At 40.9% G+C, this 19,357-nt stretch overlaps 1 protein-coding gene across 2 annotated transcripts in view; it reads right to left on the reverse strand.

Moving 5' to 3' along the window:
* Nucleotides 1-19,357, reverse strand: part of MYO1D (myosin ID) — a 361,516-nt gene that overhangs the window by 139,403 nt on the left and 202,756 nt on the right. For both annotated transcript variants that reach the window (XM_043583686.1, XM_043583687.1), the window contains exons 18-20: nt 18,802-18,946; nt 18,150-18,254; nt 3,964-4,077 (exon numbers count right to left, since the gene is read on the reverse strand). In XM_043583686.1, coding sequence (XP_043439621.1) covers nt 3,964-4,077; nt 18,150-18,254; nt 18,802-18,946 — 364 coding nt within the window. The remainder of the gene's footprint in view (nt 1-3,963; nt 4,078-18,149; nt 18,255-18,801; nt 18,947-19,357) is intronic.

Here is a 19,357-nt window from a genome sequence, read left to right on the forward strand (position 1 = left end):
TGAATGAAGAGTTTAGTTATTGAGGCTGTAACAAGACAATGTGATCTACAGCTCTCTAAAACCCCAAATGAAGATAATTCCTACACTGGCATTCTAACTGAGGTGTAACTCCCCATTTCTTGAGTCTCCTTAAGTCTCTGTTCATTATGCCTCAAGATCGAGCAGAAAGAAATGAGGCACCAGGATGCTACAAGAAACACCTCTCAGACGGGATGTGCACCTGGTTGCTGCAAGCTTGTCAACAAGGAATAGGATCTCTCCACCCAGCATGTAAAGCTGTGGTTTGGAGAGATAAAGCAGTCATTTAACCGATCTCTGGGGAGCCCCTAGGAGCTGCTGCATGTGCCCATTAGAGTTAAGTGCCTGGGGCATTTAGGTGCTACTGCTTTATACAAGGTCAATGGGTTAGGAGATGCAGAGATAGTAAATTGGTTGAGTACTTTTTATGGTGCATTAGGAAAGCAACAAATATTGGTCCCATATTGCGGGCTGGAAGCAGTTAAGGAAACACATTCTGCTAAAAAGCACTGATGAAGACCAGATTTAGAAACTGATTAGACACATAGCCAAACTACAGCATCACCTAAACTCTTACCGCAATGGGCATCCATGAGCATGATTTAGTTTTTGTTTGACGAAGACTGGGATCCAGGAGATTGGAACAGGTGTAGGTGGGAGGAGTCCAAGGGTGCCTGAGGAAGCTGCCTGTTTGAAGCACTTCTCTCCTATTGACCCACCCCAGCATGCTCTGTGACCAGGGCCCAAAGATGACTTTGGCCTAAGGTCAGCAGTCAAAGATTGTAGGGGGAAGGGATCAATTATGCCCCAAATGAACTGTAGTAATTATCCATGCTATCCCAGGAAAAGTCAGGGAAGACGACGCATGGATTAACAAGTGCTTAACAAGGAACTACGGTAGCAATGTGGATCATACGGAATTGGTTGCTATGGGGAGGCCTCATCTGGAGCCTGTGTGCAATATGTTACTGCAGGATGACACTCGGATGGTTTGTTGGGTTGGCTGATTTAGATCTAAGCCTAGTGCTGGCCCATGCCATCTGGCAAGGACGGCGACTGTTAGTAAGAAGACACACAGAGAGAAGTAGAGCCTGAGAGGATGGCAGGAACGCAGACTCTCCCAGCACTCGTGCTGCTCAGGGGGCTACAGGATAACACAGCCCTTTAGAGCTTCTTTCAACACCGAATGGTAGCATTTCCTTAGCTTTCGCCAGATTCTTCTCCCTGACTACCATGTGTATCCTCATTAAAAACATTACTCAAGACAGTATATGGTCCCAATCTGTTTCTTGGGGGCAGAAAAGCTTAACTGAAACAGGAAAGGAGCCTATGAAAAAGACACGAGAGGCATGAGAATGAGAAGGGTGTGGGCCCCTCAGCTATCTGTTCTTAGCGATTACTCTGACTTCTGAGAACTTTCCAACTGGATTCTGAAACAGTGTTCCTATAGTTCTTATCTTTCTTAGAATAACTCATAACCGATGGTACTGAAGGGAAACTAGAGCTCTTTCAATGCATTAAAAGAGAGGTGAGCAAATGGAAGCCCATTGAGAGATTTCCTTCTACTCCATTTCCTTCAGCGATTCTTTGCTGACCATTTAGCTGTGAATGTTCTCGAGTCACCCGCCCCCTTTCTCTCTCTAGACTCATAATTTCAGCCTCCAATTCGAGAGTGGATCCACTCTCGAATTTTTATCTTGAGTGCTGAATTCTTTCCTCCTCTATATTGGATTTCCAATTATCTGTGGAATGTATACCTTCCAGGTTTCACCACTGCCTTGAAACACAACATGGTTAAAACTGAGATCATCTTCTTCCTTCCCTTCCCAGTTTCTTCACTACTCTTATCATTGTTTAAAGGTTCCTTGTCTTAAACTCTGTTTAATTTCAAAATATTCTGATCATACAGAAAGTTTAAAGAAAAAAGCCACAAAGACTCATGTTTTCACGATCAACACTTAATAGTTTGCCATAATTGTTTCAGACTGAAAGAACATTTTTATAGATCCAGTTGGAAGTCCTCTGTCCCCTTCAACCTGGCACCCTCTAAGACGCAGCCGCTACTCCAAAGTTAATTCTTCCCAAAGCAGACCCCGAGACAAAGGCTGGTAAACATACAGAAGTGATTTGGGAGGGGCAGGGACGCTGGCAAGGGAGTGGGGAGATGGTTCAGGGAGAGAAAGGCAGCCAACAGGGCCTTGTTAAACCAGCTACCACCGTGGGCTGCAGGCAAAGGGGGTTCTGACAGCCTGATGGGGGACTTTTGACAAGGACATTGACTGTCGGAGTCAGGAAGGTGTGCCCAGAAATGATCAGGGGGTGCAGTGGGATACAGGTAGAGGACTGATAGCATCCGTGACAGTGTGCACCCATTCTACTGACATTGTTTTACCTTTACTGCAATTGTTAAACGCCGTTAATTTTTATATTATATATTGTTTACAACATTGACAACGATGCTGATGATGAAGGGGAACAGTGACACACAAGTCACCATGAAAAAGGATGGCAGTTTGGCAAAATAACTTCGGTTCAAAGAGTTGCGTAGCTATTTATTGAACTTGTATCAAGTGCTCTGATTGATCTCCCTTTAATAGAAAGTAAAGAAATAAAACACAGGCCACAATTTATTTTTTTGTTTGTTTCCACACTTCATTTGACTTTGACAAAATCTGATTTTCTCCCATATCCTCCTTCGTCTCCTACTCTAAGACTGCAGTTATTAGGCTTAAACTGTGATTGATACATGAGATTACAAGTGCTTGCCAAAAAGACAATATGAAATCAAGAATGTCCTAGAATATTATTTTCTTCTTAGCTGCAATCCATTAGCCTTTTTATTGAAAGGGGGAAAGATGCATGTGTGTGTATTGGGTTGGGGGCAGGGAGTGTAATGGACACAAATTGCAACCCCATAATCAACCCTGCAGTGACGTCCCAGATCATTTAGCAAACCCAGGAATAGTTTCCCTTCTGTGGTCCCTCACAACCAACAGGACTCTTGATTTAACAACATAAAACTACAAAACAGTATGTTTCCTATTCCCTTTTGCAGATACCAAAAGGATTTAAAATAATCTTTAAATAATACTCCTCATGGATTCTATTATTGGACAAACACAGACCTCTCTCCTTAGGAACTAGCAGACAGACAAAAACCACCTGACTCTCAAAAGGATCTGGTAGTCAGGAGGATCTTTCTGAAGAATCAGAACCAACAGTCACTTGTAAAGCAGACCACATACAGCAGGAGAAAAATTAAAAAAAAAAAAATCTTATATTGAGATTCGGGGAGATATCCACCAAATTTCATATTTCAAGTGAGAAATGATTATAGAATTTGAAAACCCCATGGAGAACAGCTGAGTGAGTTTAGATCAGAGGGAAAATATATTGGTGAAAAGAACTTTTGGGAACAGCACACATTTTACCTCTGAAAGAGAGGTAATGGTTTCATAAAGTAATTCTCTACTGTTTTTCTACCTGATTCCATTTCCCTATAAAAACAAACCTCTTGAAAATATATAAGAAAATACATTATGTGTCACAACATTTAAGCAGTACGTAAGATTAGGAATACAGAAAGATCACACAGAATGCAGAACGCTTACACTTGGCTTTTTAAAATGCTTCATTAATTTATTGGTAACTTCAGATCCTTCTTCTTCTTCTTCTTCTTCTTTTTTTTTTAAATAGGCTCCACACCCAACGTGGGGCTTGAACTCATGAACCCAAGATCAAAAGTCACACGCTCCAGCCAGGCACTCTTGGATCCTTCTTATGGAAAATTGTGCATTTGTACAAAACATAAGATTGGCATACAATTTCAGGAATTCATGGGCTCCCTAAAGCCCCAAAGGTTGTAGTGATCAATTACTGACCCACTTGGGGTCCAGGAATACAGGTTAAGAATCCCTTATTCAGAAAGGAGCAGAAAACACTTACATTATAGAGCGGAATTGTCTTCATCACCTTGTACTGTTTAGTGGGGTCCATCTTATATAGGTGACGGTCAGTGACAAAAATTGCTCGGTCTTCCACCTTACTAAATCGATTCACCTGTAAGAAAACAAACCAATAAACTATAATATCTCACCCAGAATGAAATCAAATTATCTGCAGGAAAACCTCTAGGGGCAGCAGTGGCTGGTGGTGGAGACACATTCTTGAACAGGTATGTACCATGCAAGGCCCGTTCTCCTGGATGAACAGAGATCTAGAAGGAGTAGTGGTTTCTGGGTTTGTAGAATTTTACAATTTAAATTTCACAATTTTACAGTTTAACGGGGAAAACAAGAAAAACCCGGAAGAATTATGGGACTAAAAACACGTGACCCGGACACTATTAAAAAAATGAAAAGACGACCCAGAGGATAGGAGAAAATGTTTTGCAAATCACATTTCTGATAAGGGGCTTGTATCTCTAAAGGAAGAGAACGTATATTGAACCTAGGATATGTAACTCAATAATAAAAAGACAAAAAACCGGGTAAAGGATTGGAACAGACATTTCTCCAGAGAAGACAGACAAGTGGCGAAGAAGCACAGGAAAAGATGCGTGACATCATTAGCCGCCAGAGAAATGTCAATCAGAACCACGATGAGATACCACCTTCACACCCACTAGAATGACAATAATAAAAAAGACAGGTAATAACAAATATTGGCCAGGATGTGGAGAACTGGAACCTTCATCACTTCTGGTGGGAATGTAAAATGATGCAGTTGCTTTGGAAAACAGTCCAGCAGTTCCTCAAATAGTTAAATATAGAGTTAGCGTATGACCCAGAAATTCTACTCTTAGGTATATACACAAGGGAATTGAAAACATAGCCACACAAAAACTTGTGCATGAATGTGCACAGCAGCAGTAATCATGACAGTGAAAAAGAAGAAACAACCTAAATGTCCATCAACTGATGAACGGATAATAAAATAGGATATATCCGCACAATGGAATATAACGTGTCAGTAAAAAGAAGTAAGTATTGATACACGCTGTAACATGGATGAACCTTAAAAAGATTATGCTAAGTAAAGGAAGCCAGTAACAGAAGACCACATATTGTGTGATCCCATTTATATGTAATGTCCAGAATAAGCAAATCTGTAGAAACAGAAAGTAGATCATTGGTTGCCTCAGCTGGGGGAGATGGAAAGTTTGCAGGGCTGACAGCTAAGGAGTTATGAAAACTGTGGTAATGGAAATACAACTCTGTGAACACAGTAAAAGCCAATGAATTGTATACTTTAAAATGGTGAACGGTATGGTATGTGAATTATATCTCAATAAAGCTATAAAAAACATAACCCCTATTTGAAACAATGCATTCTGCCCTTTTCCTAATGCAAGGGATAGGTGTATTTTAGATGAAATGTCCTTAAGTATAACGAGTATGTCACTAAATCTACATGCTCAAAAATGGACAGTGCCTTCCACAGGCAATGGTACAAATGCCTCATAATTACTACCGTCCGTAACAAGAGTGGGCCATGTGGAAGGGCAGTAAATGCCCCACAAGGAAAGGATTCAAGCAGAATCAAAGTGAATGCCTGATGTGGATGTGGTAGGGGGATTCCTGCTTTGAATACAAAGACTAGAGTCTCCAAGGTCTCCTGACACTCAGATTCTGATTCCTTTACCTGACTTTCAAGAGTTTTTCCTTTTTTCAAAAATTTTTTTTTTAATGTTTATTTTTGAGAGAGAGAGAGGGAGACAGAGATAGAGTGTGAGTGGGGGAAGGGCAGAGAGAGAAAGAGAAGGAGATGCAAAATCCGAAGCAGGCTCCAGGCTCTGAGCTGTCATCACAGAGGCAAGGCTCAGACCCATGAACTGTGAGATCATGACATGAGCTGATGTTGGATGCTCAACCAACTGAGCCACCCAGGAGCCCTAAGAGTTTTTCTATCTGCCACTTTTCTTTTTATTTTTTTTATCTTAAAGATTTTAGTATTCTTCTTATTTTTGGGGAGTCTCTACACCCCACGTGGGGCTCAAACTCACAACCCTGAAACCAAAAGAGTCACACGCTCTACCGACTAAGCCAGACAGACACCCCCCGTTCTCCTTTTTAAACTTTATTTCTGGAAGGGCTCTGCTCCTGACAGGTTTCTTCATGTTATTCTCTCTCTTAAATGTTTGTGATTTTCCACTCTCCCCTTTTTTTTCTATATATATTTTAAGATATTGCTCAAGTTCTCATTCCGTTACAAAGCCTCTAAAATTCCTAAAGTAAAAAATGATCACTCTTTCCTTGGAACTTCTATCACACAGTTGTAGAATGAATATATAGGATGCATGTAGAGTTAAGAGTGAAACCAAAAATTAACATCGCAACTAAAGGCACAGGGTTTTTCTAATAAAGCAGGATACTTGAGAATACAACGAGCTATTGGCCAAAGCATTTTTGCTCACGTAAAACACCACATCCTGTCCCAAACCCTTTGTTCTGAAAGAAAGAAAGGAAGGTTTGCTGATGCTTATAAATTCCAAGACAATAAAGTTAAATCTATCCTTAGTCTCTATCTTCTTATTGTGAAATTTAGTTACTATCTACACTTCTCTACTAAAAGGGCAAAAGTTTTCATTTAATAATTGTAAAGTTTTAATAACTTCAAAGACACTTGTAATTTCTAGACCATGGATGCTTGTTATGAAAAAAATATACTTGTTAAAATAGTTGTGCAGAACACTGTGTTTTATTTATTTTTTACGGTTTATTTATTTATTTTGAGAGAGAGAGAGCAAGTGTGGGCAGGGAAGGGGCAGAGAGAGAACCCCAAGCAGGCTCCATGCTGTCAGCACAGAGACTGATTCGGGGCTTGAACTCACGACCATGAGATCATGACTTGAACTGAGATCAAGAGTTGGATGATTAACCAACTGAGTCACCCAGGCGCCCCTTAGAACACTGTTGGTTTTTTTTTTTTTTAATTTTTAACGTTTATTCATTTTTTGGGGAGACAGAGCACAAGCAGGGAAGGGGCAGAGAAAGAGGGGACACAGAATCTGAAGCAAGCTCCAGGCTCTGAGCTGTCAGCACAGAGCCCGACACAGGGCTCAAACCCATGAACCAGGGGATTGTGACCTAAGCTGAAGTCAGAGACTCAACCGACTGAGCCACCCAGGTGCCCCCTTTGTTGTTGCTGTTTTAAATATTTTTTAATGTTTATTTATTTTTGAGAGGGAGAGAGACAGAGCGCAAGTGGGGGAGGGGCAGAGAGAGAGGGAGACACAGAATCTAAGCAGGCTCCAGGCTCTGAGCTGTCAGCACAGAGCTTGACATGGGGGCTCAAACTCACGAATCGTGACATCGTGACATCATGACCTGAGCTGAAGTCAGACGCTCAACCGACTGAGCCAGTCAGGCGCCCCTAGAACACTGTGTTTTTAAACTTATAGTTGAAGCTATCTTTGGCACAGGAGATTGATTTTACTCATGAAACTTGTGATAATCTGATTATAACCTCACTAATCTAGATTTAAGTAACTCAGCCAGTATAAGAGATTACTCAGATTATCTTAAAATTGGAAGTATATAAAAAAGCTGCTTCCCTTGTAAAGTAGCCAAAAATAAGTTAGCAAAATAGTTATAAATAAAACTTACAAATTTACTTCAAAACAAAGTAAAAACCTTTTTTTTTTTTTTTTAAATGAAGGTCAAGAAACAGCAGAATATTTTATGGTAAAAGTACTCAGAAGAGTGGTTGCCTTTGGTGGTGGTAGGGCTTGGCTCAGAAGGGGCACGAGAGGGCTTTTCAGGGTGACGGAAATGTTTTATATTGGGACAGGGCTGTGATTTACATGGGTGTACGCACCAGCCAAAACTCACTGAACTGTATACCTCAACACAACTACAGAAGCAAAACAGTGTAGCATCTCAAATATCCAGGGCTGATTCTTATTTACTGCTTTATTATTTCACAGACAGTAATTCTGTCTTCCAGCCAGACTGGAAGCTCCTTGAGGGTCACTGTCACATGGTGGCTTTTTTCTTACACCTTGCAGCACCCAGTACCAAGTGGGAGACTTGTAGCATTTACTCATCTGTTGGTTTTGAGAGCACTTTTAACCCCACAAGATAATTTCAAGAGGCATTCTTCCCCACGTGAGCCAGTCAGTGTTGGTGATAAGAACTGTCAGACTAGAAAATACAGCAGCACACTGGGGAGGTTGCGTAATGTGCGAAACAGATTTCCCCAGTGGCAAATGAAAGCACGTTTGCTCAACAGCTGAAGTCCCCGTTGCCTGGTTTGGTCTTGGAAAACCATTTCTGCACTGAAGAAAGAGGAACTGTGGATTCTGGCCTTCTTGTTTCTGAGGCTGGAAGACTATCAGTTAAGCTATCTTTTTAATAAAAAGCTCCCTAACATAGCACGCACTGTAGAAGCGCATGGATTGCTCATCTGGAATTATTTTCTTCTTCTGGTTGGAACTGTTGAGATTTATTTGCACATTTTCTTTTATCTCATGAAGTGTCTGTCCCATGAGTTACTCTTTTCCTTCAGAGTCTATGTCTCTGGAGGGCAGGATCCTCAGCAGCAGCCATCACTACAATACTCTGCACAGAATGCTGACTGGCCCCGGGAACTGTCCCGGGTGGATCTAGGAGAAACATTTGTGTCTGTACTTGCAACTCCGTATTACTTGGTCGTAGCTACCCTTAAAAATAGACTCACACTTTCATGGAGAAAAGGGTCTTTCTATAATCGGACAGCTAAAAATGATATTGAATTAATTTTTTCCTACATTTTAAAAAGATTGTATTTATTTATTTCAATATTTATTCATTTTTGAGAGATAGAGACAGAGCTGAGTTGGGGACGGGCAGAAAGAGAGGGAAATACAGAATCCGAAGCAGGCCCCAGGCTCAGAGCTGTCAGCACAGAGCCCAATACGGGGCTCGAACTCATGGATTGCAAGATCATGACCTGAGCTGAATTCGGACACTTAAAACGACTGAGCCACCCAGGTGCCCCATTTTTTCCTACATTTAAAATCCAACACATGATTCCTATTAATTAGAAAAAAATTATACTGGTAAGCATTTCCTTAAATTAAATAATTTGATAATTTTTTCCCAAAATTGCAACGTACATTAAAAATATTTTTTTAAATGTTTTTATTTATTTTTGAGACAGAGAGAGACAGAGTATGAGCAGGGGAGGGGCAGAGAGAGAGGGAGGCACAGAATCTGAAGCAGGCTCCAGGCTCTGAGCTGTCAGCACAGAGCCCAACGCGGGGCTCAAACTCACAGACTGTGAGATCATGATCTGAGCTGAAGTCAGACGCTTAACTGACTGAGCCACCCAGGCGCCCCTCAATGTACATTTTTTTTAAACATTTGTTTATTTTTAAGAGACAGAGAGAGAGTGTGAGTGGGGGAGGGGCAGAGAGCGAGGGAGACACAGAATCCAAAGCAGGCTCCAGGCTCTGAGTTGTCAGCACAGAGCCCCACGTGGGGCCTGAACTCACGAACTGTGAGATCATGACCTGAGCCAAAGTCAGATGCTTAACCTATTAAGCCACCCAGGTGCCCTGCCATGTGCATTTTTAAGCACTCTATAAGCTGCTGATGATATACAAAGGGACGACATGAAGCCCTTGGTTATAATAAGAATCTGAGTCTAGTAGTTGAGATAGATAAGAAATTAATACGTGAAAATAATTTCACATAAAAGAAAATAAATCTAGATAATGGGATAGGGAGAAAATGTACATGTCTGTGTGATTCTGTAGAGTGCCAGAGAGAGTCAGAGTATGCCCATGTTTGTAGGTAAATCTTTCCCTAACAGGTAGAATTAACCTCAGAACATTTCATAAACAAGGAATGATCTATATGCTAATTGGGATGCTTCAATCTTAGATTTGGGGAATAGTTAAATCAAAACTGAGCACAAAAAATTTCTGAACCACTATAATGTCATGTTCCTCAGTGGAAAAAGTTCCTCAGAAGGAAAAGCAAAGCAAAACAAAACAAAACAATGAAGAACACTAAACGCCTCCCCCCTCCCCCCAAGGTAAAGGGGAAGCCACACTTGTGATTATATATTCTCCATCCCTGCTCCAAGACCACATTTTCAAGATGCAAGTGAAGCAGTCAGAGATAAATTTGAACACACCGTTACCTTTGGCAGGATCCACAGCTAACTAAATTAGGACAGGTAAGACGGGACACAGCAGGGTAGGAAACAGCAAACTCAAATTTAGGTTTTTGAATTTTATGGTCTCCTCCCTTCTGCCTCATAGTTTTAGAAATCAGTCAATTTGCTAAACATTTCTTTTTGAACCAAAGCATATTTTTCAGCCTTCAACTTGACGAAAAATGGTATCTGTAATTAAGAGGAAACTAGAGTCCAAGTGGCAATTACTACTCTTGGTAGTAATTATTTACTTCACACAGCAATGGTTTTTGCCATGAAAGGGAGGTGGCCCTTGTCAGAAGACTTGAAACAAGGTGACTGTGGAGCTTCTGTGTCAGCATTTTTTCTAAGTGGTTCTACACAACACCAACCTCAGATGAGGCTTCGTGAAAGAAAGGGTTCCAAGTCAGGTAGGTTTGAGGAACGCTGCAAACCATGGCCTCCCCAGGGATACTCGTAACCCATGAACATATTAAAGGTTCTGAGAATTCTGCCCTTAAAAGAGTATATTTAACTGCTGAACCCAGCGTTTCCCAATTATGATACAAGGAATCCTTTTCAAAGACAAATTAATATACATTCAACACAACACTGGCCTGTGAAACTCATGTTGGAGAACACTAATCCACTCATCATTTGTATCCATCTTAGAGTATGGAGACTACAGAGCATCTACAGTGGATCCTGAATAATAAGTAAAAGCAGTCCCTCCTCTTGGGCAAAATCTCATGAGGAAATACATGTGCGTTGCACAAGAACATGAGAAAAAGGAAAGCTTGTTGCATAATTTCATGAGTTCACACAAGAGTCAACAACAACAGAGCACACTGGTAAAGTGGAGAGGACTTTCTTTCTGTGATGGGTCCATGAGTTAACCTGGAAACCAGAAGACAAAAACCTCAAAGCAGAAATGTTATTGAAGTGCTGTTTAGAAATGTTACAGTCCTTTTTACATAAAAATGGAATTTCTAAGGAGAACAGGTCATAAATCTCTACCTTGGGTTTTAACAACTCAAATCATCCTTAAAACAGAGCAAGTGAGTGGCAAGGACATCACGTACCAAGGAAAGAGCTTTATGTTGCGTAACTCAGCTGAATCTAAGTGGCAGAGAGAAAATTTTAACATGTCTATATAAATTTATAAATTCAAAGTTAATTAAAATAATTATGGCATAGGAACACTCTTTTTCTTTCTCTTAAATTCATAAAGTAATAGAAAAATTGGCTCACAGACTCACTACTGGATGAGAGCTCATCTTATTTCTTTCTATTCCCCATGCTGCAATCCTCAACCAAAGAATCTATTTATAGTTTTAGTCACCACCACAGGGGGCCAGAGATAAAGTTCCCCTGGACAGTTAGACCAACAGAAAACACATTATTGGTGAAGGGAGCTATTTGCAGACATCTCCCACCTTTAAGGACATTTTATAACTGTAGTTAATGGAAAGTGGTCGTTTCAGAAAGACTCAAAGCAGAAAGGAAAGGGCTTTACTGAAATCATACCAAGTTTACCTTGGCATGTCCTTGGGATTGATAAGTTTCTAAAAAGGCATTATCTAAACTCAACACCAGCAAACCAAACAATATGATTAAAAAATGGACAGAGGACCCAAACATTTTCCCAAATGTATGCAGATGGTCAACAGGCACGTGAAAAATGCTCAACATCACTCATCGTCAGGGAAATACAAATCAAAACCACAATGAGATATTACCTTACACCTTGTCAGAATGGTCAGAATCAAAGACAAAAATAACAAGTGTTGGTGAGGATCTGGAGAAAAAGGAACTCTCATGCATTGCTGGTAGGAATGTAAATTGGTACAGCCACTGTGGAAAACTGTGGAGATTCCTCACAAAATTAAAAATAGAAATACCATATGATCCAATAATTCTGCTACTGGTTATTCACCCAAAGAAAATGAGAACACTAATCAAAATGATATTTGCACCCCTATGTTTACTGCAGTATTATACAAATAAGGAAGATGTGAGATATCTATCATAGAATATCACACAGCCATAAAAACAAATGAGACCTTGCCATTTGCAACAACATGGATGAACCTAGAGAGTATTATGTGAAGTGAAATAAGTCAGACAGACAAAGACAAATACCATATGATTTCACTCATATGTGGAACCTAATAAAGAAAACAAATGGTGCGCCTGGGTGGCTCAGTTGCTTAAGCTTTCGACTTTGGCTCAGGTCATGATCTTACAGTTTGTGGGTTTGAGCCTCACGTTGGGCTCTGTGCTGACAGCTCAGAGCCTGGAGCCTGCTTTTGATTCTGTGTATCCCTCTCTCTCTCTGCCCCTCCTCTGCTCACACTCTATCATTCTCTCTCAAAAATAAACATTAAAAATATTTAAAAAAATAAAAATAAAAAACGAATAAAAAAAAGCAGAGTCAGACCTATAAATACAGAGAACAAACTCGAACTCATGGTGGCCAGAGGGTAGGGGGGTTGAGAGGGATGGGCATTTGCATAAAGGGGTGTAGGAGAAACAGGCTTCCAGTTATGGAATGAAAAAGTCATGGAAATACAAGGGACAGCATAGATAATACAGTCAATGATATTTAATAGTGTGGTTTGGTGACCTATGATAGCTAGTGAGCATAGCACAATGTAGACAGTTGTTGAATCACTATGTTGTACCTGAAATTGATGTAACACTGCATGTCAACTATACTCAAAAAAAAAAAATAAATTATTTAAGGCATAGTATGAAGAAATATTATTTTCCACTGAATTTAGAAATATAGGAGCATGACTAAGAATTTTTCAGCTTTTATCCAGCAGGATCCAGGTAGAGACATGCTGTCAGACATCAAACTGTCATCACTGGAACGACAGAATCAGACATCAGGTTTTTCCGTAGTAGATGACATAATTCTTACAACCATTCAATGCTCTTTGGTCAACTGTTCTGATTACTAATTTCTCATATAGCTTGATACTAGAAAGGGAGTACCTTAGATAGTAGATATGAGAATTCAACAAAATGATACATTCTGTTGTGAAATTCACCAATTGACATTGTGGCTTATATATGGTTTTGTGTCTGATTCTGGTCAGCAAAACCATTTCTTGATTGTCTGATCAACTCCAGGTCTACTTCTAAAAGAGTTTCCAGATCTATGAGTTCAGAATTAGACTCCAACATACTGTCAGCAAGCTTTCCTTGGTGATGTTTATTTCATTCGGAGTTTAAAAAAAGTTACTGTCTATTTTGTTAAAAAGTCTGTATCGTATTGAGGTGATCTCTTCTTCCTCAGAATATTTGAATACCCCAGCCCGGGGTCACCACTATCCTACTTTCTTTCTCTATCAATGCAACTAATCTATTACTTCACATAAGTGTATTACAATCTTTGTCTTTTTGTGTCTTATTCACTCAGATAATATCTTCAAGGTCATCCACCCTGTAGCATGTATTTCATTCCTTTTTATGGCTGAACAGTATTCCATCATGTGGATACATGTATTCTTTATTCATCTGTCCGTGGACATTTGGGTTGTTTCTACCTTAACTACTGTGAAGAATGCTATGAGCATTGGTATGCAATTGTCTTTTCAGGAGATCGAATGATTGATTGATTGAAAGTTTATTTATTTATTTTGAGAGAAAGAGAGAGAGAGAGAAAAAGCGGGGTAGGGGCAGAGAGAGAGGGGGACAGAGGATCCAAAGGGGGCTCTGTGCTGACAGCAGAGAGCCCGATGTGGGGCTCAGACTCACGAACTGTGAGATCACAACCTAAGCTGAAGTCAGACGCTCAACTAAGTCACCCAGGTGCCCCCCAAAATTTAAATAATAAGAAAAATATTATTTACACATGTGGCCACCATTCCCCTTACTCTTCATTCCTTGGTGTATGCCCCATATTACCGTCTGGAATCACTTTCCTTCTCTCTGAAGGACATTCTCTAACATTTCCTGTAATGCATATTTTTGGATAAGTCTGAAGAAGTCTTTACTTCACTTTGGTTTATTTATTTAAAATCTTTTTTAAGTTTATTTATTTTGAGGGAGAGAGAGAGAGAGAGAGAGAGAGACAGAGTCAGAGTGAGAATGAGCAGGGAGGGACTTAGAGAGAGGGGGACAGAGGATCCAAAGCAAGTTCCATGATGACAGCAAGATCCCGACCCAGGGTTCAAACTCACAAAAGGTAAGATTGTGACCTGAGCTGAAGTCGGATGCTTAACAGACTTGGCCACCAGACGCTCCCGTGTCACTTTGGTTTTTAAAAGATGTATTCGGTGGGTGGTGACTTCTAGGTTGACAGCCTTTGTCTTCTTTCAGTACAAGAAGCTCTCACATCCAACTGTCTTCTCATTTGCATTGTTTTCTGACAAGGAATCTGATGCATCCGCATCTTCCTCCTCAATCTTTTTTCTTTTTAAAATGCTTATTTATTTTGTGAGAGAGAGCATGAGCAAGCAGGGGAGGGGCGGAGGGAGAGAACCCCAAGCAGGCTCCGCACTGTCAGCACACAGCCCAATGTGGGGCTCGATCCCCAAAACTGTGAGATCATGACCTAAGCCGAAATCAAGAGTTGGACATTCAACCGACTGAGCCACCCAGGTGCCCCTCTTTTTTCTCTTTCACTGCTTTTAAGCAATTTGATCATGTTGTGCCTTGGTACAGCCTTCTTCATGTTGCTTTGTGTTTGGGGTTTGTTGAGTTTCTTGAGTCTAAGAGTTTGCAGTTTTCATCAAATTTGAAAAAATTTCAGCCATTATTTTTTCAAATATTTTAAATTTCCCCCTTCTCTTCTCTCCTACAGGGACTCCACAAGCACGTGTATTGGGCCACTTGACATTGTCTTGCAGGGTCCTAATTTTTTGCTCTTTTTTAAGGCGGTGGCATCTTTTTTCCCCCTTTTCTCATTGTGTCTCATTTCAGGTACTTTTATTGCTGTATCTTCAAGTTTACAAATCTTTCTTCTGCAATATCTACACGCTGTTAACCTCATCAAGTGAATTAAAAAAAAAAAAAAGACCTTAGAGGCTGTTTTTTATCCCTATCCGTAACATATGCATAACAATTATTTTAATGACTTTGTCTTTTGTTTTTTTGTTTTAATGTTCATTTATTTTTGAGAAAGAGACAGAGCGTGAGCAGGGGAGGAACAGAGAGAGAGGGAGACAAGAATCCGAAGCAGGCTCCAGGCTCTGATCTGTTAGCACAGAGCCCGACACGGGGCTCGAACTCACGAGCCATGAGATCACAACCTGAGCCAAAGTCGGATGCCCAACTGACTGAGCCACCCAGGTGCCCCTGACCTTGTCTTTTAATTCTATAATCTATGTCAGTCCTGGATCAGTTCGAATGACTGACTTTTCTTCTCATTATAGGTTGTAGTTTCCTGCTGTTTTGTAAGCATGGTAATTTTGGATCCAATGGCACGAATTCTGAATTTTATCTTTTGGGTGCTAAAGAGTTTGTATTCCCATAAATATTTTTGAGATTTGTTCTGGGGCACAGGTTTCTTGGAAACTGTATGGTTCTTTTGGGTCACGTTTTCAAGATTTGCTGGCTGGGATTAGGGCAGCATTTAGTCAAGGGCTAATTACTCCCTAAGAGCAATGCCAAGATTTCTGTCTGTACTCTCCCTGGTATCCAATGAATCATGAGGTTTTTCCAAAGGTTGGTGGGAGCAGGTACTATTTGCAACCCTTGGTGAGTGCTGGCCATTGTTGCTTCTTACCCTTTGGGGTGGTTGTTTCTCTGACCTTGGGTAGTTGCTTCACATGCACATGCTGAGCAGCGCCCAGATGAACACCTGCTGTGGACCCTCTGAGGCTATCTGGAGGTCCCCCTATGCAGCATGCTGTTCTCTGGCTCTCTGCTCTGCAAACTCCAGCTGTGTGATGTCTCCCAGCTCAGCTCTCTTGTTTCACTAGCGGAGTCTACTGAGCTCTGCCTTGGCTTCCCCACTCATCCACAGACTAGAAAGTCTCTCAAGGAAGTAAACCAGCTAACTGCAGGGCTCACTCATTTACTTCTTGTATCTTAGGAATCGCCATCTTCCCTTGCTTGATGTGAGTGACTGGAAAACCATGGTTTCAAGTTTCTTTAACATTTATCCTTCTTTTGTTCATCTTATAGCTACACTGTATTCTACGGTGCACATACACAATTTGTTTGTCTAATCATATATTTATGTAATTTTTTTCCCAGTTTTTTGGCTGTTACAACATATAAAACTCTATTTTTTGGATATACGTGTGAATATATTGTACAATAAATCCTGAGTTGTGGAATTCCTAGATTAAGTGGTCTGAGCATTTAAATTTTTGATAGCTATTGCCAAACTATTCACTCAAAAGGCCTCCTACCAACAGTGTTTCCTCTAAATTCTTGCATACACTGGTTGCTATCAACATCTTAAAGTTTGCCAAACTTACAATGGAAAAATATTTCATTATTTTGACCTGAATAATATTGCAATTGTGTATTGTTTCAAGATTTGAAAGAAAACAACTGTAAAATCACCCAAACCTGGGCTTTTGTTATGAGATAATTCTTTCCTCCTTTGGGAATATATTGGCATATTTGTCAATATTTCTTCTGGGGTCAAGCTAGGAAATATTTTTCTTCAACGTTTATTTTATTTTTGGGACAGAGAGAGACAGAGCATGAACGGGGGAGAGGCAGAGAGAGAGAGGGAGACACAGAATCGGAAACAGGCTCCAGGCTCTGAGCCATCAGCCCAGAGCCTGACGCGGGGCTCGAACTCACGGACCGCGAGATCGTGACCTGGCTGAAGTCGGACGCTTAACCGACTGCGCCACCCAGGCGCCCCAGGAAATATTTTTCTTAAATTCACCCATTTCATTAATATTTTGAAGTTTATTTGCTTAATTTTGCACAATGCTTTTATTAATTATTGCAATGTCCTCTGTATGTTTTGAAAACAAGTATTCTACAATTTTAAAAAACCAACTATGTCCCCTGCCTTCCACTCTCCAACTTCCACACTTCTGCCTGCCCCAAGGCCATCATCTATAGGTAAATAACAGTCCACACCCATGTGTTGCCTCAGATAAGCAACTATATTCATAGTTCATAACGTCCCCCTTCCCCCACCTCCCAAATTCTCTGTCCTTCTCCTTTTTCTAACCTATGTCCTTCCTCCCTCCCCTCCTTTAAAATAGTAATAAAACATGTATAAAAAAATACTAAATAACCATCTGGGGTGCCGGGTGGCTCAGTCGGTTGGGCATCCGACTTCAGCTCAGGTCATGATCTCGTGATTCGTGAGTTTGAGCCCCGTGTTGGGCTCTCTGCTGTCAGCCCGGAGCCTGCTTTGGATCCTCTGACCTCCTCCCTCTGCCCTTCCCCAACTTGTGCTCACTCTCTCATTCTCTCTCTCAAAAATCAATAAAATATTAAAAATAATTATTAAAGGGGCGCCTGGGTGGCGCAGTCGGTTAAGCGTCCGACTTCAGCCAGGTCACGATCTCGCAGTCCGGGAGTTCGAGCCCTGCGTCGGGCTCTGGGCTGATGGCTCAGAGCCTGGAGCCAGTTTCCGATTCTGTGTCTCCCTCTCTCTCTGCCCCTCCCCCGTTCATGCTCTGTCTCTCTCTGTCCCAAAAATAAATAAACGTTGAAAAAAAAAAATTAAAAAAAAAAAAATTAAAAAAAAAGGTACTAAATGCCCATGAAATGCAAGGTAGACCGGCACGTGCTAGGAAAGACTCACACGCAGTAAAATACAAATCCCTGATCTCGGGGAGGTTCCTCCCTAGAAACAGTTACCAAAAATCTCCACTTCCCTTACAAAGGCTTCAGAACCTATCCCTGAAGCCGAAGTCACGTCAGCCATTACACCCATGCCTCCCCACAGGCAGGCAGAGCTCACTGGTGGTGTAGCTAGGGATGGACCTTGTGTGATGTCTTCCTGCAGTCACGGCTAGTTTAAGTTCATCTGAATGCATCTTTTCTTCCCATGGAGGTCTGTTTCAAGCCTGCCTCACCTTACGGACGTGACAGGAAAAGAGGATGTTCATGTATTTGTCCTTCCGTTTCAGTTCATTTGCGACGGGGACAAAAGTGCCTGAGGTCTGAGGTGTATCTGGCTTCTGAAAGAAAAAGGAAACATGACAAAATGAGTCTGCTTAGCATTTTAGATGAAAAGGGAATCTTTCGGTTGCCTGCTTTGTAACCATGCTCAGTTTCACACACATACTTTTATCTCCCATCCCAGATGGTGAGCAGCTAAAGGGGTGTCACAGTAATACCGGAGGGCCTATAAAATTTTTAAAATAAGGGATGGGAGGGAGAATGAAATGTTGCTTTGGGAATAATTAATATAAAGGTGGTAATTAAAAATTGCTGCTGACTTATGCAAGGGAATGTTTAAATGTGTAAAAATTAGGTTGTGGAGTGTACCTAATACATATGGCACAGAGACACAGACAACCTTTTTTTAAAGCAGGAGAAACATCAAATATTGCACAGTTAGAAGCAACAAAATCTTTTTGTTTAGTATCTTATCACTTATAGAAGTTTAGTTTCTGTAGGTGTCTTGTTCTTTCCACAAATTCTTGCAGAAAAATTCTTCCCTTTCTGTAAATCCTTCCTGTAAAGGGAGCAGGAGTCGACTGTACTTTGTTCTCCTGGACGTACCGAAGCAAGATAGTTGCCCTCCCAGGCTCTTTGCAGTCCCAGGTCGGCCCTTTGGCCTTTCAACATTTCCATGGCTGCAACCTTTGCCCTGACCTGGGGCAGGTCAGAGGCGGGCATGCTCTTGATGAGCTGGGATGCTCTCCATCTGTAAGTCAATAAACGAAATATATTAGGATTTACAAGCCCAATCCCATTCATTCCCCAAAATAACTGAGCTGCCATTAAGCAGAATTTAAACCAAAGTACTTGCATGCTACTCAATACAACAACAACAACAACAACAACAACAACAACAACCAAAAAAAAAAAAATCAAAGGTCTCCAAAATATACACAGAGCTTGTTAGACAAAGATTTGCATAACTTTCTTTGTCATTTGTGTGTTTTGAAAGCAACTAGAACTTCATGATACGTGGGTTCTCCTAACAGTTATAGTTAGAGCACAGAGAGTTTGGATTCATCACTCATTCAATCAATAAATGCTTCCTAGGCACTTACTAAACTCCTGATGCTGGGTGGTGGAGGCCCAGCAGTGAACAGTCGGATAAAGGTCCTTT

This window comes from Prionailurus bengalensis, chromosome E1 (assembly GCF_016509475.1).
Source record: "Prionailurus bengalensis isolate Pbe53 chromosome E1, Fcat_Pben_1.1_paternal_pri, whole genome shotgun sequence".
NCBI classification, from domain to species: Eukaryota; Metazoa; Chordata; class Mammalia; order Carnivora; family Felidae; genus Prionailurus; species Prionailurus bengalensis.